Below are 24,171 nucleotides of genomic sequence, written 5' to 3' on the forward strand. Positions count from 1 at the left end.
GGTTGATTAAAAACCGTCGCTTCATTAAGCTACGGTTTTGTTAAAAACCGTCGCTTTCATTCAGCGACGGTTTAACTAAACACTCGCTAATTAGCGACGGTATTTTTCAACAAAACCGTCGCTAAAACCGTCATTGATAGTAGGCAACGCGACCTCCGGTTACGGACCACCAAACCGTCGCCTAACCTTTAGGCGACGGTTTTAACGACGGCGTAGCCTCTTTTATTTTTTGTAGTGGCTGCCGAAAGCTTAACTCGAGCACTTGGATTATTCTGGTCGTTGTATCCTATGATTTCGTAAAACAGCTTCTCCAACTCAAGCACTTGCAATCTTATTGGATTTACTGTTATGTATCAGACTAGTTTTATCTCTTTGTTCGATTAAAGAAAATCTTGAAATTAAAATTTCTGTTCCTCATATTATCTTCTTCATTTTTTTTTTGTAGTTATGCATTTATATTTCTACAACTAAAATTTGTTTTTTCTGCTGTTTAAAAAACTAATGCCAATTTTATACCAAGCAGTGTACCAAGAGTTCACCGTGCAAAATTTGGTCAGCATGAAAGCTGTCATAAATAAGACATACTGTCTCAGCTGGAAGTCGCTCATCCTACTGTTTGCACATCCAATATTGCACACATGTAGGGTTATAAACCAATTGAGCTTAAATATTTATTTATATTTGAATTTATCGAACTCGAGTCAAATTCGAACATGTTCGAACTTTTTTCGAGCCGAGCTCGAACTCAAATTATTTTATTCGATAAGTTTACGAGCCGCTCGCGAATATTAATATTTCATTGATATAATAATAATAATAATTATATATTAAATATATATAGAGTATTCAGACATTTCGAGCTTTCGATCTTTCATTCTCGAACTTTAACTATCCGAAGAATAGTTCGAGTAGCTCCGAATTCGAGACAGAAAAGTAAAAATTTCGAAATTTGAATCGATTTAGATAGTAAGCATAAAGTGGTTGATATTTTCTTACTTCATTCAGTTATTGGCTCACCTGAAGGCCGAAGGAACTTGATAAATCTTTGACGGCAAATGTTGGAGTGCGGGTCTCAATCCGTAGAATCAATGGCAAGGGCCGTCTGATGGTCTATTTTGACTGCTGCAACCTCTCTTTGGCTTCCCCTTTCATAGATCTCAGATGTTTAAACCGATTAGTTTTCTTTTGGGCTCCTAATAGTTCATTTTCTAGTAAGGCTGAAAGATTAAATGCATTTTCATGCAGTGGGTCTGATGGGAACGCTTCCCAGTGAGATTGCACACATCTCAACTGGGACACATTCCATCATTCATGCTACTTTCTCTTCTTCTCTATTGCGCTACATTTAAGTAAGAGTGTAAAATCCTTGGTAATTTGTCATAAAGTTATCTGAAATTTCTTTGTTTTTTTTTTTCAAATGCATATATATCTTGTGAAATACTTGTCGTTCCTGTATATGCTACGCACTCAGTGCGCAATCGATTTTTTTTCCTTTTTTTTTGTCTTTTTATGTGTAATGTATGTGCATCTCAGCTCAGCAAAAAAATAGAGATTTTGGACCACATAAAAATCAATTGTATGTGTAATGTGTACCACATGAGTTATGTGGTACAATAAAAATGCTCCAACCCAACTCCGCATTTTACACAAATATATAAACATTTAAACAAATATTATTTAACATCGAAAAGTTTTTGAATGTATACATATATCGTGTGTCAACTCGTGACAACTTTTTTCATTTATTGATATTATCAATTTAATTAAGGAAAAAATAAATTTTTGGTTTGGCAACTTGCATTTTTTTTTTAATTTTTGGTATTTTTATAGGTCAATTTATGTTCTTGGTCCAATAAGTTGCATGTTTTTTTCAATTTTAATCTTTTTCAGATTGTGCTGATGCAGTATCATAGAACGATGATATATCACAAAAAAAAGTTGACATAACACTGGATAATGATGATACATCCAACGTACATGAACACTACGATGAAAAATAACGAAAATTGATTTGAAAAAGTGCATGTAAATAACTTTTAATAAATTGAACATTATGTGACCTACTTGTATGATTAAAGATCACTATATCAATTATGAAGTAGATCGTTCTATCTTTACATTAAAATAACTACTTTATGTCAAATTGCTTTATAGAAACTCCCAAAAAAAAATTATTCAATAACATAATAAATACATGGATGTTAAGAATTAAACCCCACGATGTATTAGAAATCATTAATATAATTAATAATAATATCCGAGTACTGTTTAATCGATACCATATATTAATTATAATAATATAATACACCAAAATAATATCAATAAAATTATAAATAAAAATGATTATTATATTACAGTTTTTCATATAAAACAAGGAAAATCAATTATCATATATGTAATAGTAAATTATGGAAGCTTTTCGTAATTCATAAGAAAATCAATTTTTTATAAGAATAAAAACATTATTTTTATCAGTATAGTATGTGATTATCAGTTTTAGTTTTTTCTTAATGAATTTAACAAATAAAAAAAACATATTACAGAAAAACTAACTTATTTATATGTCGAAGATTGAAGCTGATAGACCGTAGAAAATAATCATAGAACAAAATCGATAACGTTAAAAAAACAATTATAGAACTAAGTACATATATGCAGGTGTACCTAGTCGTGCTCCGTGCATGACTTGGAGAAGCATGGGACTGACACAAAGGAGAAACACGATCCTTTGTGAAGCAATTGAGAGGTGTTGGCTTTAGACTCAGCATGACCACGGGCGACGGGGTCCAAGAGAAGTACAATAACGAATATGTAAATGCACAACAAACAATTGAAGTACTCCAATACTCAAATAAGAGGGACAGAAACCACCGGAGTCTTCCTCGTGCGACAAAAGTGATTTAGGTAGTCATCATAAAATGTTCCAAACCCTGAGAGCTTGATACCATATGCTTCCATCCTCCGTATGTCACGTGGAATAGGAGATTGCCAAAGTCCATCCCACCAAGCAGGGGCAAGAATAGGTGTTAAAGCACATTGATTGGAGCGGCTGCGACAACTTAGTGGACCAGCAAATCTGTTCCATACATGCCCCCATCCAACCTGATTCTTCAAACCCTCTGAAAGCAAAGTACTTTGGAAGCTGCTAAAGAATCTAAGGACAGAATGGCTAGAGCTATTTTCATCTGCAGGCATGTGTAGAGGAAGAAATTAATGATGAGAATATATCTCTGAAAGACAGAATTCGAAATGAAAGGCAATTTTACCTAGTCTACAAGCAGCTGCAAGTGCTGCAATCAATTGAATATAGGTTGTCCCAACCCGTCGATGAGCTCCAGAAATTACAGCATGTTTAGCACGTGATGCCAGAAAAAAATCAACGAAGGCTACCCATCTGGGTGCTGGACCCCAGTCCTTTACTCTAAAAGATGAGCTGTTTAGCTTACTGTTACCAGAAATATTTAACTCGAAATTTTTGTAATCAAAATGAACAACCTGAAAGGGAAAGTTCAACAAGGTTCAGGAATGTGTAATTATTCGCATAACATAGTGCAAGTATGTCCTAAAGATTATTAGAAACCAAAGTATGCACGCTAACACGGGAAGCATATAACCTTCTAAAAGATTTCTCATTTCAAAAAGTACATCGACATTCAGGCCTCGTTGCGATTTTACTTAAATGTAATATTACAATAAATTAACATGCCTCTGAGAAGAATATGATTATCATAGCAATAAAAGAAGAGATAGTTACTTCCGTAAATTCCTCTAAAATTGGTACGATGTCTTTCACCAGAGAAGGAGTATCTGTAACCAAAACCAATTTAGGTCTCGATATCATTGAAATATCATTAGCAGTTTTTTTCACACAGTCCAAGGCTGCTTGTCTTGCTCTCACTGACCTGAAAAATTTTGGGGAAAAATCCATCATTTCTGTACCAAAAGCCATAAGGTAAAGCAATGTTAACAATCATGTGCCTTATCTCATGCACCACGATTCTATTCCATGAATAAAGAAAACCAAATCATATACATCTTGGTGAGCGTAAACAAATCCTTTAATTTTTGTAAGATAATAAATATAGAAAAAAGTTAGTTCTTTGATCCATGAAAAGAAAAGTGGATAACTTGTAAATCTTACAATACCATTTCCCTCCTGAATTATTGGGCTGTATTACCTATTCATCATCATCCGCATGTGCAGTACAATATCAGGATCCTGACTGCCATTAAGAGCCCAATTTACTGCCCGCTCAATATTTTTGGAAGGAAAGATTAAAATCCTCATTAATTCTCCAAACACATTAGCCCTGTGTTGAAGATCTTCTGGTTTCCCAAATAGATAAGAGGATGCTTCCCTCATTTCAGGATGTACGTTCTTTAAGAAAAACTGTGCAGCCACAGCATCTGTAGCATTTTGAAACCTAATGGAACATTATTTAATAATAATTATGTCCGTATTTTCCAAGAATTACTGCATAGTTTACAATACCATATGATTGGTTCTTGCCATTTCCTCCAATTACTGCAGAGAACATTTGTCAATGCTGGCTTCTGAAAATCATCAATCCTCATTGTAAGATGCCTCCCATACTTTGCCAGACAACGATTCTTTCTCCACAGATGCTTTACTTCTTTCATTGTAAAGGTTTGGTTGGAATAAGAGATGTAATCACCGAAAGGGTATTTACCCCTAAATTTTAGGAAGACATACTGAATTAGTTTAAATAAATCATCATGGGCCGCTAACGATTTTCAAATATGTAGACAAGGAAAATGTCCAATAAATCTAAAGATCTTAGAGATCTTAATGATCAATCCATTCAGCAACCATAACAAGATCCACCTCCCGGGACCATACAGTTTACTTGGAGTTTTAAAAATTATAAGCAAGAATCAAAGGTTATAGTAAATAAAAATAAATAAGAAGAAGAAGAAGAAGCACATATCCAAAATCCAAGGCAGAAAGAAAGGCTTGAGGGAGAACCAATATATGCCTGGTTTGCCCAATAATCAGTGATCTGTTCAACATCACACTAACGGCAGCAGCAGTTAAGATCTTGTACATTTCATTACCCAAGCCGGCTTCTGACGCCTTTCCAATAACAAAACCATGCTTGCAGAATTGATGTTGAGGAAGTTCTCTCACTGTTAAAGCACCTGAATAATATAAGTTTCATATTACCAGAATCTTTTGAGTTCTCTATTCCAACAATAATCAAATATCACCATTTCAGATGACATTAATTCAGTCAGTGAAAATAGAAGTCCGTATCAGCAACTAAACTCTAAAGAAATAGACTGTTTTGATGAATCATAGAAATAGTTAATGCAACAAGTAAAATTTGTCTAGTAGAATTTTGTGTTGACAAAACACCATTTCTATCGCTTAGCAGATGCATAAAGTATGTTCCCCACGACTAATCATCATCTTCTCTATGAATTAACAATTAAGAGAATCAAGGAAAAATAACGGTCAAATATTTGCAATACATATTAGAGTTCAAGATTAGTTGATCACTCATTTACATAGTTACTTCGAGTTAGATATTTATCAAATACCAGTGACTGTACATAAAAAGACTGAATACACTATTATTGACTGAGCGATGAATAACAAATATTCCTAAAAAAATTATGTTAGGGTTCAAGGTTACTTGATTAGTTAGTTACTTGGAGTTGATTATTCATCAAATACCAGTGCTTGTATATAAAAAGATTGATGTACACTATTATTGATCAATCGATGAACAACAAATTATGTTGAAGATTAGTTGATTGGTTAGTTAATCACTCAGTTAGTTAGTTACTAGGAGATAGTTATTTATCAACAATCATTGATATTTAATAAATAATAATTAACTCCAAGTAGCAAAATAAGTGATTAACAAACTACTCAACTAATCTTGAACTCTAATAACACACACAAACTTCCTAACTTCCTTCGATGGCTCTGCACTGAATGTAACTCACTGTAATGAGTCCAAATTTATGATATCAAACTACATACGGCATTTACAGTTACCAATAGACTATATTCCATCACCATTTGTGTGAGAACCCGAATTTCTAGCATTTCAGCAGCTATGCAAAACTCCAGCAGAAGTTAATATTTACAGCAGCTAGCAATATTCAGTAGCAAGGAAAAATTCCAGCAGAAGCTAACAAGTCCAGCATCAGCTGATATTCAGAAGTTGATATTTTCCAGCAAAATAGAATTCCAGCAGATATAATCCAGCAGCAGAAGAACGAGATTCCAGCAGACAGTTACTAATCCAACTCATGACTTGTAACTGAAGCATTTAAAATGGAATCAAGGCTGTTAAATGCAGATTATGGTCATTAATTGGGATGCTAACAGTCAGAATTTGGCCTATAAATAACACTCGAAAACCTCTGAAATTGGTGTTACACAAATCCCGAGTTATCTATAAATAACACTCGAAAACCTCTGAAATTGGTGTTACACAAATCCTGAGTTATCACTTGAATTTGAGTTAAGAGAGTGCTTATTCTAGAGCAGAGGAAAAACCAGTAGCGAGACAAGCAATACCAGACTTCAGCAACCGAAATTTCTAGCAAATTACTGTAAGTGGGCTTATATATGAATATCTTGAAATCAGTTTGATAATTCTGTTTTAAAGTACAGTTTCTGTATGTGTATTTCTGATATATGATTTTGAAGCACTGAAACTCCCTAGTGAACTAATGGTAGGAATATATATTCCGAACATTTCTGAATTCTGATTCTGATTCTGATTCTGGCCTTACCCCTTAGAGGAGAGAACACATAGGGGACTGATATCAGTTTAGCCATGAAATTCACTAACGTGCTCAGTGCTTACTAATTCTGATTTCTGTTCTGAAAATATGAGTTTTTGTATATTATTGTAATACTGTTTTTGTTGAAAATGATTTCGAAAACTGGGAGTTATTCTCGCCCCTGCTTACTGAGTGACAACCATATCACTCACCCACTAAACCAATCTCAGATAAGAACGAGGAAGAAATATTAGAGGAGAAAGAGCAGATCCAGTTCTGGGGCTGGTGAAGAAGATTATTGTTTTCAGTTTATATTATGTTATGTTAATTCCGCTGTATCTATTAAGGCAATGTTGTGTCTGGTTTTACATTTTCGCTGTAAAACATCAGTATCCGAGTTGTAACAGACAATTGATTTATTTCGTATTATGAATAAAAGACTGGCTTCTGAATTCTGTACTCTGAGGCTTGTTGTTGTCGAATGTAAATTTGAGAACAACGCCGGTGTCAACCAACCCCCGTCCCGGGGCGTGACATTGAAGTGCTATCAGAGCGAAACCGGGTTTCATAATCTGGGGAGGAGGAACTAGAAATAATAAGTTCTTATAGACTTCTGAAAATAAGTTCTGAAAGTTACTGATAATAAGCTACTGTAATAGACTACTGAAAATAAGCTACTGAAATAGACCACTGAAATGATAGACTGAATACGTACAGTAGGAAAATCAGTAGGGAAACAAATCAGTAGACCAGTAGATCTGAAACCAGAACCAGTAGATGGAAACCAGAACCAGTAGATGGAAACCAGAACCAGTAGATGGAAACCAGTAGTATCAGACCAGTAGTCTGAAACCAGAACCAGTAGATGGAAACCAGTAGATCTGAATGCAGAAGACTGGGTCAGTAGACTCGGAATGCAGCAGACTGGTTCTAATAGTGATGGAAAGCAGCAGACAATGCTGGAAAAACAGCAGACTGATTGCAGTAGCATCAGAATTGCAGTAGATAGTGTATTCCAGCAAGCGAATGCAGTAGACCTTGCAAATGGCATGGAAGTTGAGGTGTTTTTCGCGCAAACTTCAAACGGCCATAACTTTTGATCCAGGAGGAATTTTTACTATTAAGAGTAGGCGTTGGAAAGCTCTCGACGAGGAGAACCTAACCTAGAACGATTCAATCGTTCTAGCACCACCGACGAACCCCAAAATCCTTCGTTAAGATAGTGATATCATCATTTCCGTAAAATTTTTCAGATTTTTGAAACTTTGAGGAATTTTCATTTCCAAATGGCTTAGTATTTTTACACCAAATTTGGTACACTTCATGTTCATGATGTGAAGGATTTTTAGTAAATTTTTCACGAAATTCTGAGATCGAAAAATTTTGAGCTATTTTCTTCCATTGAATGCATAGACAGTACTGATTTTGTTCATTCCAGTAATTGTCTATAACTCAACCTGTACTCTTGAGACCAATTCTGAACATTCACTCTCCTGTTTTGGATGAAGATTATGACAGATCAGAGTACCTACATTAAGAGCTTAGAGAAGAAGAAGTACCTATAGATGTAGTGGAAAAAGAACAGTGATAATGGAGAGATGATAAGGTAGACTAGATTGGTATTATCATACGAAAAGAAAGAAGTGTAATATTCTTTGGAAATGTACCAAGATAAGTTGAATCATATTGGGAATGTACCTATCTGATATAAGTTGACTTACATTTTTGGGAATTTACCTATCGAAGATAAGGTTCTAACTTAAGATGAATTGTTTGACTCGAGGATAATAAATTAGTTATGAAAATATGAGATAAGGATTATATAAGCTTTGAAATTCAGATGTAGGAAAAATTTTGTGTCAATAATTAATGATATGTACATTAAATGTGGGATGCTAAGTGAAGGACCTCCAATGAAACTTGTTTGTGTTAAAACATGCTGGACTCATAGTCTTGATTAAGGAAAGATTTAGTAAAAGAAAAATTGTCTGAGGATTTAGTTTCTTCCGTTCAAGGTTGAAAGAAATTTTAACTAAGTTATAATTATTGGGACTTGAAGCAATCGGCTGATAAGGAGTTATATTCTAAGATTCTATATTGGTTTCAAGATTTGAGTTAGTAATCGTGGTAATTCTAAGATAGAATAAAATAAGTATAGGATATGCATATATTAAGTGCCGATCTTATACAGTGTACTATGGGAATTGATTGGTTGGACAAGAATCATGTAATGGTAGATTGTCGGGATAAGAATGCCAAACCCCAATCCAAGCATAAATCGTACTTCGTGGTAAAGATAAGGAACAGAAATCCTTCCTTTCTACTTCTCAGACCTAGAAAGTCTAACTAGCAATGATCGATCAGCGAGGTAAATAACGAAGTTACTCTAAAGATAGAGGATATTCCAGTTATTCAGGAATTTCCGGACGTCTTTCCTGAAGAACTCCCTGGCGAACTTCCCGATCGCGAAGTGGAATTTGAGATTAACTTAGTGCCCAATGCTACACCAATCTCAAAAGCACCGTATCGAATGGCTCCAGCAGAATTGAAAGAACTCAAAGAGCAACTTCAAGAGTTGTTGGATAAGAAGCAGATACGACCAAGCGCATTTCCATGGGGAGCTCCTGTCCTATTTGTAAAGAAGAAGGACGGAAGCATGAGAATGTGTATTGATTACAGAGAGCTGAATAAGATCACATTCAAAAACAAGTATCCGCTTCCAAGGATAGATGACTTGTTTGACCAACTCAAAGGAGCTTCAGTTTTTTCCAAGCTCGACTTAAGGTCAGACTACCACCAATTGAAGGTCAAATCAGATGATATTCCGAAGACCGCCTTCAGAACAAGATATGGACACTATGAGTTCATGGTAATGCCATTCGGTTTAACCAATGCTCCGGCAGTATTCATGGATCTCATGAACAGGGTGTTCAAACCATTTCTTGACAAGTTTGTTGTGGTATTCATCGACGATATTTTGGTATATTCATCAAGTGAAGAAGACCACAAAGAACATCTTCGTCTTACCCTCCAGATGCTGAGAGAAAAGGAACTTTACGCCAAATTCAAGAAATGCGAATTCTGGCTAGAGAGCGTCACATTCTTGGGACACATAATATCAGCAGCAGGAGTCTCTGTGGACCCTAAGAAAGTAGAGGCAATCTCAGATTGGTCCCCGACCAAAGAATGCGACCGAAATTCGAAGTTTCTTGGGACTAGCAGGCTATTATCGAAAATTTGTTGAAGGATTCTCTTCAATAGCCATACCCCTCACCAAGCTCACACAGAAAAACTCTAAGTTTCAATGGAGTGAAGAATGTGAGCAAAGCTTCGAGACTTTGAAGAAGAAGCTTACATCCACACCAGTGTTGGTATTGCCAACTGAAGGCAAAGACTTCACCATCTACAGTGATGCATCTAAAGGAGGTTTAGGATGTGTACTCATGCAAGAGGGAAGGTGATTGCATACGCGTCGAGACAGTTGAAGTCGTATGAACAGAATTACCCAACGCATGACCTCGAACTAGCTGCAGTGGTATTCACACTAAGAATTTGGAGACATTATCTTTATGGAGCCAAGTGCGAGATTTTCACCGATCATCAAAGTCTCAAGTATTTGTTCACTCAAAAAGAGCTAAATATGAGACAAAGACGGTGGATTGAACTCATGAAGGATTACGACTTGACGATAAGCTACCATCCAGGCAGAGCCAACAAAGTAGCAGATGCTTTAAGTCGAAAGAATATGAGTAAGGTGATCCTGACATCACTTTCAGCACAACCATGTCTTCGAGAGACAATCAAAATGAGTCAAGATAGAGATTCCGCTTTAGTGAAGCTGAAAGAGCAAGCTAAAGAAGGGAAATCACAAGAATTCGAGACGGATAACAAAGGAATAATGTGGATGAAAGGACGATTGTGCGTACCGGACATTGATGACCTTCGACAAGAAGTAATGTCTGAAGCACATAAGTCAAAATTTTCAGTACATCCTGGCAGTACAAAGATGTACAGAGATTTGAAGAAAAATTTCTGGTGGAATGGAATGAAAAAGGATGTTGCGACATTTGTCTCCAAGTGTCACGTGTGCCAACAAGTCAAAGGAGAACACCAAAGACCTGGTGGACTTCTTCAACCATTAGAAATCCCGGAATGGAAATGGGAACATATTTCCATGGATTTTGTAGTTGGTTTACCAAAGTCGAGACAAGGTCATGACGGAATATGGGTAATCGTAGATAGACTCACAAAATCTGCGCATTTCTTACCTGTCCGCATGAACTATAATTTGGACAAGCTAGCAACATTGTACATGAACGAGATCGTACGATTGCATGGTGTCCCAGCTAGCATACTATCAGACAGAGATCCGAGGTTTACATCCCGCTTTTGGAAGAGCTTACAACAAGCTATGGGGACTAAGGTTACTCTTAGTACGGCATATCACCCTCAGACCGATGGCCAAACAGAGAGGACAATTCAGACTCTAGAAGATATGCTGAGAGCTTGTGCTCTAGACTTCAGTGGTAATTGGAGCGAACAACTGCCCTTAATCGAGTTCGCATACAATAATAGTTACCACAGCAGCATTGGAATGGCACCATACGAAGCTTTGTATGGACGAAAATGTCGATCACCACTATATTGGGATGAAGTCGGGAAAAAGCCATCGTTGGATCCGAACTGATACAAAAAACAGTAGATAAAGTTGCTATGATCAAAGAGCGACTAAAAGCTGCACAAGATCGACAGAAAAGCTGGGCTGACAAGAAAAGAAGGCCCGTGGAATTTGAAGTTGGAGAGAAGGCTTATGTGAAAGTGTCACCCATGAAAGGTGTAATCCGATTCAATAAGGCTGGGAACTGAATCCCAGATACGTCGGACCATTTGAGATTCTTGGGAAAGTGGGGACACTTGCTTACAGATTAGCACTTCCACCCGATATGTCAAGGATCCACAATGTTCTCCACGTATCGCAGCTAAGAAGATATATTTCCGATCCAAGTCATGTTCTTGAAGCCGGATCCACTTCTGGTCGAGGGCAATTTAAATGAAGAATTGAAGTACGAAGAAATTCCGATTCGTATTGTGGATAACAAAGACCAAGTACTGAGGAGACGAACTATTCCATATGTCAAAGTACAATGGTCCAACCACACCGAAAGAGAAGCTACGTGGGAATTGAAAGAAAAGATGCGAGGGCAATACCCTTATCTCTTCGAGGATCATGTATAGCCAAGTTTCGAGGACGAAACTTCTCATAAGGAGGGAGGGATGTGAGAACCCGAATTTCCAGCATTTCAGCAGCTATGCAAAACTCCAGCAGAAGTTAATATTTACAGCAGCTAGCAATATTCAGTAGCAAGGAAAAATTCCAGCAGAAGCTAACAAGTCCAGCATCAGCTGATATTCAGAAGTTGATATTTTCCAGCAGATAGAATTCCAGCAGATATAATCCAACGAGATTCCAGCAGACAGTTACTAATCCAACTCATGACTTGTAACTGAAGCATTTAAAATGGAATCAAGGCTGTTAAATGCAGATTATGGTCATTAATTGGGAGGCTAACAGTCAGAATTTGGCCTATAAATAACACTCGAAAACCTCTGAAATTGGTGTTACACAAATCCCGAGTTATCTATAAATAACACTCGAAAACCTCTGAAATTGGTGTTACACAAATCCTGAGTTATCACTTGAATTTGAGTTAAGAGAGTGCTTATTCTAGAGCAGAGGAAAAACCAGTAGCGAGACAAGCAGATACCAGACTTCAGCAACCGAAATTTCTAGCAAATTACTGTAAGTGGGCTTATATATGAATATATTGAAATCAGTTTGATAATTCTGTTTAAAAGTACAGTTTCTGTATGTGTATTTCTGATATATGATTTTGAAGCACTAAACTCCCTAGGTGAACTAATGGTAGGAATATATATTCTGAACATTTCTGAATTCTGATTCTGATTCTGGCCTCACCCCTTAGAGGAGTGAACACATAGGAGACTGATATCAATTTAGCCATGAAATTCACTAACGTGCTCAGTGCTTACTAATTCTGATTTCTGTTCTGAAACCTGTGATATCTGAATTCTGATTTCTGTTCTGAAAATATGAGTTTCTGTATATTATTGTATTACTGTTTTTGTTGAAAATGGTTTCGAAAACTGAGAGTTATTCCCGCCCCTGCTTACTGAGTGACAACCATATCACTCACCCACTAAACCCATCTCAGATAAGAACGAGGAAGAAATATTAGAGGAGAAAGAGCAGATCCAGTTCTGGGACTGGTGAAGAAGATTATTGTTTTCAGTTTATGTTATGTTATGTTAATTCCGCTGTATCTATTAAGGCAATGTTGTGTCTGGTTTTACATTTCCGCTGTAAAACATCAGTATCCGAGTTGCAACAGACAATTGATTTATTTCGTATTATGAATAAAAGACTGGCTTCTGAATTCTGTACTCTGAGGCTTGTTGTCGTCGAATGTAAATTTGAGAACAACACCGGTGTCAACCAACCCCCGTCCCGGGGCGTGACAATTTGGCCATCTTCAATCTAAATATGATTTCTTGGAGACGAGTTATTGCTATCAAATAAAGAAGCAAAGCTCAATTACTTACATTCCAAATTTCTATCGAAATGGCATCTCCCCTACTCACGGCAAATTAAAAAAGAGAACCCAAATCCTAGTACGTGAATTGTGTAAGACATATAAAAAACACGACTGGTTAACTGCATCATTTAGGCAACGAATTCCAGGCCTCAACACGTCAACCACCACTGAGAAAAGCGTAAAAGTGGGGGAAAAACGAGCGTACCATTAAGAGCGAAGTGAGCCTGAATGATTCTTCTCACTCTAAGACTTTCCTCAGCATATCCTCTGCCGAAGATCTCACCAATTTCTTCAACCGTCGCGCATTTCTTTGTAATGTTAATTTGTTTTACAAAATTTATCGTCATATTCAAGGCAGAGACTCCTAGAGTGTTCTTGTTACCAGGAATCGGCGAAGATGGATCAACGGACTTTATACCGAGAATCACAATGCCCAGAGTGGCGAACAATGCAATCAGGAGGAGAAGACGCTGCACGGGGAATCGACGGCGGCGCCATGTCGTCGGCTTTGAGATCATATTCAACAGCGGCGCAGGTAACATATGCGAGCGAGCTCCTTCTTGGAAGTCAAGCATTGGAGTGTGCGACTGGGCCAAGAGTGTGTTGGACCCAATCAGTCGAAGGCCCAACTTTCGCTTACGAAAATAAAATTAATTAGTTTCTCAGGGAAAACTTTTTACAAAATAATTATAATAATTATTATTAGATTATCTCATTATATAAAAAATGAAATCCAGATTTCAATAGCAAATCTATCTTACATAGACGGGTCAACCATATCGATACTCAAAATAAAAAATAATACTATTAGCATAAAAATTAATATTTTTTCATGGATGACCCAAATAAGATATCTGTCTAATAAAATATGATTCGTGAGACCGTCTCATATAAATTTTTATCTACAGAAATAAGGTGGGTTTAAATTCCATTACAAAAATTCATATGTAATTTAATCTCAAATTTCATCACAAATTTCTTTCAAATACTATATTTTTTGAAAGTCAAATAGTTTTTTTTTTAATTTAAAAAAAACCATTTTCTTAAAAAATGTGAAAAAGAACTTTTACTATTAAAAAAACAGAAATTTAAGATTTTTTGACTTTTTCTTCTAATTTTTTTTTTAAAAATAAGTCTACTGGTGACACGATACATGTAAGACAAATTGATTTAGCCTATATTTATAAAGAAAAATAATATTTTATTATAAAAAATAATATTTTTTATAGAACAAATCGGTTTGAAAATATTTCCAGTAAAATATACTGATGAGACATTCTCTTGGAAGAATAAGTCTTTTGTGAGACGGTCTCATGAATCTTTATCTACGGGTTAATCCTACCGATATTAACAATAAAAAGTAATACTCTTAACATAAAAACTAATATTTTTAATGAATGACCTAAATAAGAGATCTGTCTCACAAAATATGACTCGTAAAATAGTCTCACGTAAGTTTTTGTCTCTTGAAAAATTGTTTGTGTTTAAAAATTTAATAAATAACGTATAATAACTAATAAATAACATGACACATCCAAGGATCGAAATTTCCGGGTTCCCCTTATGTCGTGCCTTCATAGTCAGTCTGGAGAAGAAATTTGGCCAACGGTGAGATTCGATTGAGCAATTTTCGGAAAAATTACCTGCATTGTATCGAGTCAGGGAGTGTCTTAAAATTTGAATTCAAAAGCCATATTCTTAGTCCTCTGCCGTCTGCAGTATGGATATTTGTAGACTCCTTTGTTTTTCAGGTAAAATGATGACTTTGGCAGAACAAATGGGAAAAAATACACGATTTGGGATTAATTCAAACTAGCTGAAAACTGTTAGAAAAACCTTATGGATTTTCTGTTTTTTGAAACTTACATAGCAAGAGGCTTCAAAATCTTTATTTGCTGTTATGTTTTAGCTTCTATTCAGTTTCCTATGAATAATTTAGTGATAATGCACGTATTATGCAGGATTTTGAATTTTTCGCTGCAAACTGTAGTAAGGTCTCATATATGGTGTTAATTCTGTGATATAATATGCAGTGCAGTATAAATGAGATGAAAAAATTTAATTATGTAACTTGAATCTTCGTAGATAATTCCGAAAGTGATGTCTTACTTTAGAAAGAATTATTGTTCATACACAGGTGCAGCAATAACCCATTATGAGGCTTTCCTTGAAGTGGAACTGAGAATGGAGGTCACATGATAGATTGGTAAAGAGCTACTTAATTTTTGTGTTGACAAAGGAGAGGATATCTGCATTGCTATAGGAATAAGTGAATTGTTTCAGGCTTAATAATTGTAAAATTGTTAGTGTCATTAAATCTATGGATGAACATATTTGAAAATATCTCTGCGTGGTCTTTTATATTTGGGAATTTCAAGCGAATGGCATCATTATCAGATTGGACAAAAGTTCCGACTTCCGAAATTGATTAAAGGTAAGGTGGTTTTAATATCTTCTCCAAAAAAAGGTGGTTTTAATAACAAAGATTTTTTCTTAAGTATTAAGACTATCTGTTCAAGGACTACTATACCTATTTATTTTTAAATTTGAAAAAATGGGTAGAGTAGCAAGAACTTTTTAAGAAATGTGCAAAATGAAGCTAAGACCTAAAATAATGGTGGAAAGGTTTTTGTTTTGATTTATTGGTCTCTGAAGAAAAATTCTCTCAATTTGGAAAAGGTGGACAGCGATGTCTAAAAATGTTTATATGTCGATAGTCGGTCTTAAAATATATTCAAACATTATAGCAAGCATAGTGTTCTTGTCGGTATAGGTGGTACCCGATAGTTAATTTACAGTAATTTTGTGAGGGAACACTGATCATTGAAATTCTTGCAAGCGGTGTATTCTCAGAAAAGCCTTGACTTTACTTGATAAATTTGTTGTATAAGATAGATAAACCCAGATGACATAGAAAAATGTGTGTTTCATATATGAAATCTCTTGTATAAAAAATGGCATACAATGGCTGACACGTAACATGACAAGATTGCTCTTTTATTTGGATTAATGCTTTTTAATAACTCTGGTTCAAATATAAAGCCAGCGTAGAGCAGAACTTTATGAGAGATTATTTTAAAGTTCATTGCTAGCTAAGTTTAACACACTTAATCCGCAGACATTCCTTATTAGAAATAGCGATATTCTGGAATAAAAACTTTTTGTTTATATAGTTGTAATTGCAATAAATTTGTACTCATCTTCCTGTATAAATGAACTCGCAATGATAAACAAGACGCTCTTATTATATAGCTAGTTTAACCCCACTTGATCTGCAAATATTACTTATTAGGAATAAGGATATTCTAGATTAAGAACGTCTTATTTATATAATTATGATTGTGATAAATTTGTATGCTTCTTCCAGTCTAAATGAACTCCTAATGATAGATGATGAATACTTTTATTTTATTCTCTATTAATTACCATTAATTTATTCTCAAGGAATCTGTCATCATTCCTGATAATTAAGGATCCTCATTAATTAGTAGCAGATTGTGATTCTAATGACTCTAGTTCAAATGCAAAGACCAGCTTAGAACAGAACTTTCTGAGAATGATTATCATAAAGTTCATTGTTAGCTACATTTAATCCCAGTCAGTTATTCCGCAAACATTCCTAATTAGAGATAACAATATTCCAGAATAAGAGTATAGTTCAAATAAATTTTTATGCATCTTCCTGTATAAATGAATTTCTAGTGATAAAAAAGACGCTTATATTATATAGCTAGTTTAATCCCACTTGATCCACAAATATTCCTTATTACAAATAAGGATATTCCAGACTAAGAACGTCTTATTTATATAATTATAATTGCGACAAATTTGTTTGTATCTTCCTGTATAAATGAACTTGTAATGATAGATGAGGAATGCTTTTTTTTTTTTCTGATTCATTATTAATTACCATTAATCTATTTTCATGCAATCTGTCATCATTCCTGATAATTAAGGATCCTCATTAATGAATGGCAGATTGTGATTTTAATGCCCAAATCTGAGGCATGAATAATCTAATCCTTAATCCACATTATAATCCAATAAATTTGGAATCTTGATACGATTTAATGCTCCCCCTTCTTTTGAAATGCGATTTTATACCTTATTTGTTGATTGAATCATTGCTACTTCTTTTGAGAGAAGTGAATAAATACTGGGCGGTTTGTCCTCCGCAACCACCTTTAAATACAGCATCATAAGCGCGTGTGTCCTTACATTTTAATTTTCTAAAGTGATCTTGATTATCTAATCCAACTTCTCTTAATTATTTCATTTTAAAGTCCGCTGCGATAAATCTGAACAATACCCTATATTGAAGTAAGTGAAATCCAGGTGACAAATCATCCAAACTAAATCTCAGTCGTTCTATTCATAACTGAATGATACATGCAAAAATTTGTTTATCTCCTAATCGCTTCTCATAGACTATATACTTCTTGATGCTTAGTTTATGAAGGCCTTTTCATTTGGATGTTTTTTTTATTATTGACAGCATATTTCCTGTTCTGATTAATTTTTTTATGCTTATTTTTCCCTGGGGATATTGTGCTGCTGGGAATCAAAAACATTTCTTATCATTTGAAACAAAGAGATGCATTCTGCTGAAGGAGGAAGTGGATCAGGTGACAAAGAAACTTCCAACTCGCAGGGGAAGATACAATATCGACGGCACTCTGAGCAAAAAATTCAGCGGCTGGAAGCGTAAATATTAAATTTTAACTCCTGCATTTTAGTAGAAATATTTTCTTCTCACCATATTGATGTGGTAAATTTCAGCTTATGCTTTTTTTTAATGCATAAGCCACTTAAAAAATTATTTTCCCTTTTTGTTTATTATTCCATGATGAGTTCAATATTTACTATGTTGTGCTTCTAATATCTCTTAATAATTATATAATGAAAAATTTGTTCTCACATCTTCCATTATTTTAACTCTTTATTGAAATAGAGGGATTTTAATGCAATGAGAAATTTGAGAATTCCTAATGAGCTATGTTTGTTTATGTTTTTTGGAAATGTTTCATTTTCCAGAAAACATAAACTAGTATACTCATATTATTTTCAAACTATTTTAATAGAAAATGTAATTTAGTTTCATTTTTGCAAAAATCATTATATTATTATATTGCATTTTAAGTCTAATAATTGATTGTTAAATTTAAATTATCCTTCTATAATGAAAATAAATAAATAATCTGATAAACTAATTAAGACAAGATAAGACATCTTAATTGGAAAATGTCTCATTCAGAAAAGATAAACAAATATACATAACAATCTAACTCAACTTTTCAAACTACATTTCTGTGAAACATTTTCCAGAAATTATGTGACATGCATAACGAAACATACTCTTATTTTCCAACTATTGTTTTATTTAACAATTGGTGGGGTGACAATTAGGATTTTCTATGTTCTATCATCTGAACTCTAGTTTCAACCTTTCTTGATGAATTGAGAAACATTAAGCTAGTTTCTTGACTTTCTAACTTTATTGGTTATCTTTAGAATATTTTTTCACCTTTCTTCATACTTTTGTTTTAAGGTTCTTTGGTGCTGATGTTTTGAATGCAGTTTTTTTAAGGAATGCCCCCACCCAGATGAGAACCAAAGGCAGCAATTGAGCAGGGAACTAAGTCTCGACCCTATGCAAATAAAATTCTGGTTTCAAAATAAAAGGACTCAGACAAAGGTGCTAAACAGTTTTTATGCAGAACAAATTTTTTCGCAAATGTGTTAATCTCAGATTTCATATTCAATTTGGTAATTCAAAGTAATACTTTTTAGGCGCAAAATGATAGAGCTGAAAACAATGCCCTTCGGTCTGAAAATGAAAGATTTCGCAGCGAGAATCTCGCAATGCAGGAGGTACTAAGAAAGGGCCTTTGTCAGTCTTGTATCGGTTCAGCTCTTGGGGAAGAAGAGAAACGTAGTGTGTTACAGAGGTTGAAGATAGAAAATGTACTATTGACAGAAGAGGTGATCGTTGCCAATCAATTTTTCGTTTTTCTCAGAAAGTAATTAAAATTTTCTATTTAAACTGTAGAATATCCAGAGACTTTGCACTTTAATGTTACTTGATCAAGCTAATTGTTTCTTAATGCAAGCTCTGTTATTACCTATTTAGATGTTTATTTGGAACATTTCTTAAATCTTTTTTGCCAAACATTTGCAGCATAGACGATTGATTGACATGCAAAAACTAGCCATGCCTCCTCATGGAATTGGGTCCTTTTTAGAGACGCCTGGAAATCTTTCAGTTGGTGACGAAATGGGTGTCACTGCTGCTCTTGATCTTGAACAAACGCCATGGAAATTACAGGATCCGACATCACAGCTGCACTTAAGTGAAATAGAGAAGGTCGAAAAATCTCTCATTATTGGGATAGCTGCTTCTGCCATGGATGAGCTTGTTGAGCTTTTACACCTGAAAGAGCCTGTGTGGATCAAGTCTGCCACAGATGGGAGATCTCTTATACATCACGATAGTTATTATAAGCTTTTTCCAAAGGCAAATCATTTGAAAACTGCAAGTGCTCGGATTGAATCTTCAAAAGATTCAGGCATGGTGGCAGTTGCTGCAACACATTTAGTTGAAATGCTTCTTGATTCGGTATAAACTTTGTTTGCTCTCTTTTCCAACATGCTATGCGAATTATTTTTATTATTATATACTACTTCCTGCTTTCAAGTACAAATCTGCTTTGTTAATATTCCAGAATAAATGGAAGGATTTATTTCCTACTATTATCAACGAAGCAGGGACCATTGAAGTGATCGATACTGGAGAGTTTGGTGGCTCTCTGAATTTGGTAAAGATTTAAAGAGCAATTTTTCTATGTGCTAGCAATGAGCAAGACATTCCGAGGTTTATATATGATGACGTTTGTGCAGATGTATGGAAAAATACACGTTTTGTCACCTCTTGTGGCTCCTCGGGAATTCTATTTTATTCGCTACTGCCGACAGCTTAACTCAAGAACTTGGATTCTGGTCGATGTATCCTATGATTTCATCAAACAGTTTGAAAATGCCGCTCCAACTAACCCTCAGAAGTTTCCTTCGGGATGTATGATTGAAGATATTTCAAATGGAAAATCTAATGTGAGTTCTATGCAATGTTATTAGATTGATTATTATGGTTTAATTGTTGTTTTTGTCTGCATCAAGATGATGATAGATAACCAGCATAAATGAGGAATGCTACTTAAAGTGCATATCTTAAAAAAAAAAAAAAAGAATTTTTCATGTAACCACATATTGACTGCTTGAAAACTTTGTTTTATTTGTATTAATAAAGATGCATTAAATTTTTAAAACTTGATTTCACTTCTTTTTTAATATTAGGCATTTTAAACCGATTCACATTTGGGAAAGCCATGAAATTTTTGTCCTTTTCAATTTCAGCATATAGTTTTTTACATTATTTATTATTCGTCTCACTCTAAAGAAAAAAATTACCTCTTCAGTAAAGGTTACTTCAAATGGTGCATTTTCTATACCTAAAAATTAATCAACATTATGTATATTATATTAGAAAATCTTTAGAATTTTATATTTTTTCACGTATCAGACTAGTTTTATTTCTTCGTTCAATTGAAGAAATTCTCGAGATTAAAATTTATGTTCCTCACGTTATCTTCTTCATTTTTTTGTAGTAATACATTTATTTTTTACAAATTAAAATTTGTTTTTTCTGTTCTTTTAAAAAATTGCTGCAATTTTTTTACCAAAGAGTGTACCAAGAGTTCACCGTGCAAAGATTGGCTAGATAGCATACCAATGCTTGTAAATCAAGTAGTTGATGCAAATGTGGTCAGCATGAAAAGATGTCATAAATAAGACATACTGTCTCTTCTGGAAGTCGCTCATCCCACTGTTTGCACGTCCATTGCACATTTTGATGACCAAATGGAATATCTAAAAGGATTTATTTTCTTGATAGATTACATGGATTGAGCATGTCGAAGTGGACGATAAATCATTGACCCATCGTTTGTATAGAGATTTATTATGTAATTGCCAAGCGTATGGAGCTACAAGGTGGGTTGTTACCCTTCAAAGGATGTGCGAGAGGATTGCATTCTCAGTGGGGCGAACTATGACACATAAGCATGCCCTTGAAGGGGGTATAATAATATATCATTCTATTGCCCATAATGTCAGGGTTTATGATTTTGGAAATTGAGCATGAAGTGATTTATATTTTTCTTCTTCATTCAGTTATTGGCTTGCCTGAAGGCCGAAGGAACTTGATGAATCTTTGCCATAGAATGGTCAAGAATTTTTGTGAAGAATTGAGCTTGTCAGACAGACTAGATTTTTCCCACTCGTCAGCATCGAATAACAGTGGAGTGCGGGTCTCGCTCCATAGAAGCACTGTACAAGGGATGCCTAATGGTCTGATTTTGAGTGCTGCGACCTCTCTTTGGCTTCCCCTTTCTTATGAAACTCTCTTTGATTTCTTCAAAGATGAGAAAAATAGAGCTCAGGTGTTTAAACTTACTGTTTTTCTTTTGGGTTCCTAATAGTCGCATCATGTTTTATTTTTCTTGAAATGATTTCATTTTCTAGTAAGGCTGAAAGATTATATGTATTTTTCATGCAGTGGGATGCCCTGTCTAATGGAAATATTTCCAATGAGATTGCACACATCTCAACTGGGACGCATCCTGGAAACTGTCTCTCCATCATTCAGGTTACTTTCTCTTCTTGCCTAGGGTGCTATATAATTTCTTGAAGTTCCGAGTGTTGTGCATCTAGAAATAATGTTGTTCTGATGAGAATATTTCATTTTTAACATTTACCTTAACTGTCATGCAGTTTTTGTGCAACATATGTGACCTTTTGGCCGCACTGATGAGAATATTTCATTTTAACATTTACCTTAGATCTTATTTGCGCATAATTAGCACAATATCTCTATCAAAGAAAATATTCATTATTTTGAAACAATGTTGATTGCATAGCAGCCATATGTACCCGAAGAGAGCAACATGTTGATTCTGCAAGAGAGTTGCATTGACCCTCTCGGAGCGATGGTGATATATGCCCCAATAGAATTACCATCTGTCATTGCTGCTGTGAATGGAGAGGACGTGGCCGAGATTCCAATACTTCCATCTGGTTTCGTTATATCTACGGATGGTTGTACTGGTGATGGAGTTGGAGCGTCTTCCAGTTCGAGTAAGAGCAGATCCAGCGGTTCACTCTTGACGGTTGCTTTTCAAATATTAATGTGCTACGGCACACGCCCAAGGGAACTGAATATGGAGACTGTATCTAATGTGCATGCCCTTTTAAGCACAACAATTCAGAAGATAAAGACGGCTCTCGATTGTTCTGAGTTGGAGTGACATACTTAAACTTTTCGACTGTTATATTTGTGTTTTTTTTTACCTTTTACATTCTCTCATCGAGTTTCACATATTTGGGAAGTAATTCTTGTTCCTGTTTTACGCACATAGAGTTTTTGCTATCGCGCGCTCATTGTTTATTGGTTTTTTACGTGCATTCAACGTGCAATGTATGTGCATTTCATTTTAACATTTTTGAGTATTAAAAATTTGAATTAAATTCATTGTTTTCATTTATTGAAAATGGTGGATTACTCTTTAATATTTTTATAATTTAATTATCCCACACACAATCCAACAAACATGTACATAACTTTTAATTAATTCAACATTAACTATATATGATATATCGAAGTTATGCATTTCTTACATTAAATATACCTTAATCTTTCAGTTATGAAGACTAAAGAACAAAAGATTTGTGAAAGAATGTTATATTTTATTCATGTAGTAGATTATCATTTTTGGTATATTGGGACACCCTATAACCAAATAAGACAGTTATCAAAACCGGCAGGGTTTTGGGTATTTTTTCCTTTTTTGTTACATTTTGTTTAGACAATAAATCAGCCGAGGAAAGCTGGGAATTTGATTCCCTTTACTGTATATATATGTTATTTTGTGTCAATCAACAAAATTATCTAAGTGGTTTACTATATAGTTGACATTGTCTGAATACTTCGTGTAAATCAACATGTTAATCTACATCATATATACAACTTATATTATCACTTATTTGGATAAGATCAATATCTCATTAGTTGAGAATAATTTTATCTTATAACAATTTATAACTTTTTTTCCGGGCAACTTGGGAGGATAGCTTAAATGCCGATGTATCCAGGTTTATGAGTAAGCGTCCAGGCAGGTAGTTAATTTTTGACAAATCGGCGCTCACCTTTAGTCCGAATACATCCACTCAAACATCTGAAGAAATTGCGGGTGTTCTCTCGGTGTCAGTGCTCGAGGGTCATGAAATTTATCTTGCCTTACCAACACTTTCTTTGCGGAATAAAAGACTACAATTTGGATTTTTACGGGAGAGACTGGAACAGAAAATTAAAGGTTTGTCCACGAAAATCTTTTCTATGCGAAGCTGTTCTACAGGCAATCCCTTTCTATGCTATGTCATGCTTTATAATGCCGGTTAGCAAGCAGTTGTGTGCAAAATTTTGGTGGAAAGATAAGAATGGTAAACGGGGAATGCACTTGATGAGTTGGGATTGGTTATGCAAAGCTTTGTTAGCTAAACAAGTTTGGAGTATAATTCAACACCGAGTCACTGATAACGAGAATTCTTAAGGCGCATTATTTTAAACACGTTGATATCATGCAGGCTGTGTTGGGGAACAATCAATCATATATATGGCGATCTTTATTAAGGAGTTGGGATCTTATTAAGAAAGGGTTATGTTGGCGAGTGGGTAATGGACAAA

At 34.9% G+C, this 24,171-nt stretch overlaps 2 protein-coding genes across 6 annotated transcripts in view; one reads left to right on the forward strand and one right to left on the reverse strand.

Annotated features, from left to right (window-relative positions):
- The window catches only part of LOC142541225 (homeobox-leucine zipper protein HDG11-like), a 34,629-nt gene extending 11,719 nt beyond the window's left edge, over nucleotides 1-22,910 (forward strand). The window contains exons 1-13 of one of the 5 annotated variants that reach the window (XM_075647839.1): nucleotides 14,908-14,984; nucleotides 15,128-15,201; nucleotides 15,514-15,582; nucleotides 17,969-18,080; nucleotides 18,954-19,071; nucleotides 19,167-19,358; nucleotides 19,555-19,992; nucleotides 20,099-20,191; nucleotides 20,274-20,483; nucleotides 21,325-21,508; nucleotides 21,603-21,871; nucleotides 21,988-22,077; nucleotides 22,352-22,910. In XM_075647839.1, coding sequence (XP_075503954.1) covers nucleotides 17,971-18,080; nucleotides 18,954-19,071; nucleotides 19,167-19,358; nucleotides 19,555-19,992; nucleotides 20,099-20,191; nucleotides 20,274-20,483; nucleotides 21,325-21,508; nucleotides 21,603-21,871; nucleotides 21,988-22,077; nucleotides 22,352-22,735 — 2,088 coding nt within the window. In that variant the 5' untranslated portion in view covers nucleotides 14,908-14,984; nucleotides 15,128-15,201; nucleotides 15,514-15,582; nucleotides 17,969-17,970 and the 3' untranslated portion in view covers nucleotides 22,736-22,910. The other 4 variants (XM_075647838.1, XM_075647840.1, XM_075647841.1 and 1 more) reach the window with 4 other exon arrangements.
- Nucleotides 2,542-13,977, reverse strand: LOC142541209 (uncharacterized). Its single transcript, XM_075647836.1, has 7 exons — nucleotides 13,582-13,977; nucleotides 4,998-5,160; nucleotides 4,493-4,693; nucleotides 4,179-4,424; nucleotides 3,755-3,902; nucleotides 3,267-3,495; nucleotides 2,542-3,185 (listed from the first exon to the last, which is right to left on the reverse strand). Exons 1-7 carry the CDS (start codon nucleotides 13,949-13,951, stop codon nucleotides 2,848-2,850), a joined length of 1,695 nt encoding a protein of 564 aa, XP_075503951.1. The 5' UTR covers nucleotides 13,952-13,977; the 3' UTR covers nucleotides 2,542-2,847.
- Nucleotides 22,911-24,171: the final 1,261 nt, after the last annotated feature.

Source organism: Primulina tabacum, chromosome 1 (assembly GCF_025594145.1).
Source record: "Primulina tabacum isolate GXHZ01 chromosome 1, ASM2559414v2, whole genome shotgun sequence".
NCBI classification, from domain to species: domain Eukaryota; kingdom Viridiplantae; phylum Streptophyta; class Magnoliopsida; order Lamiales; family Gesneriaceae; genus Primulina; species Primulina tabacum.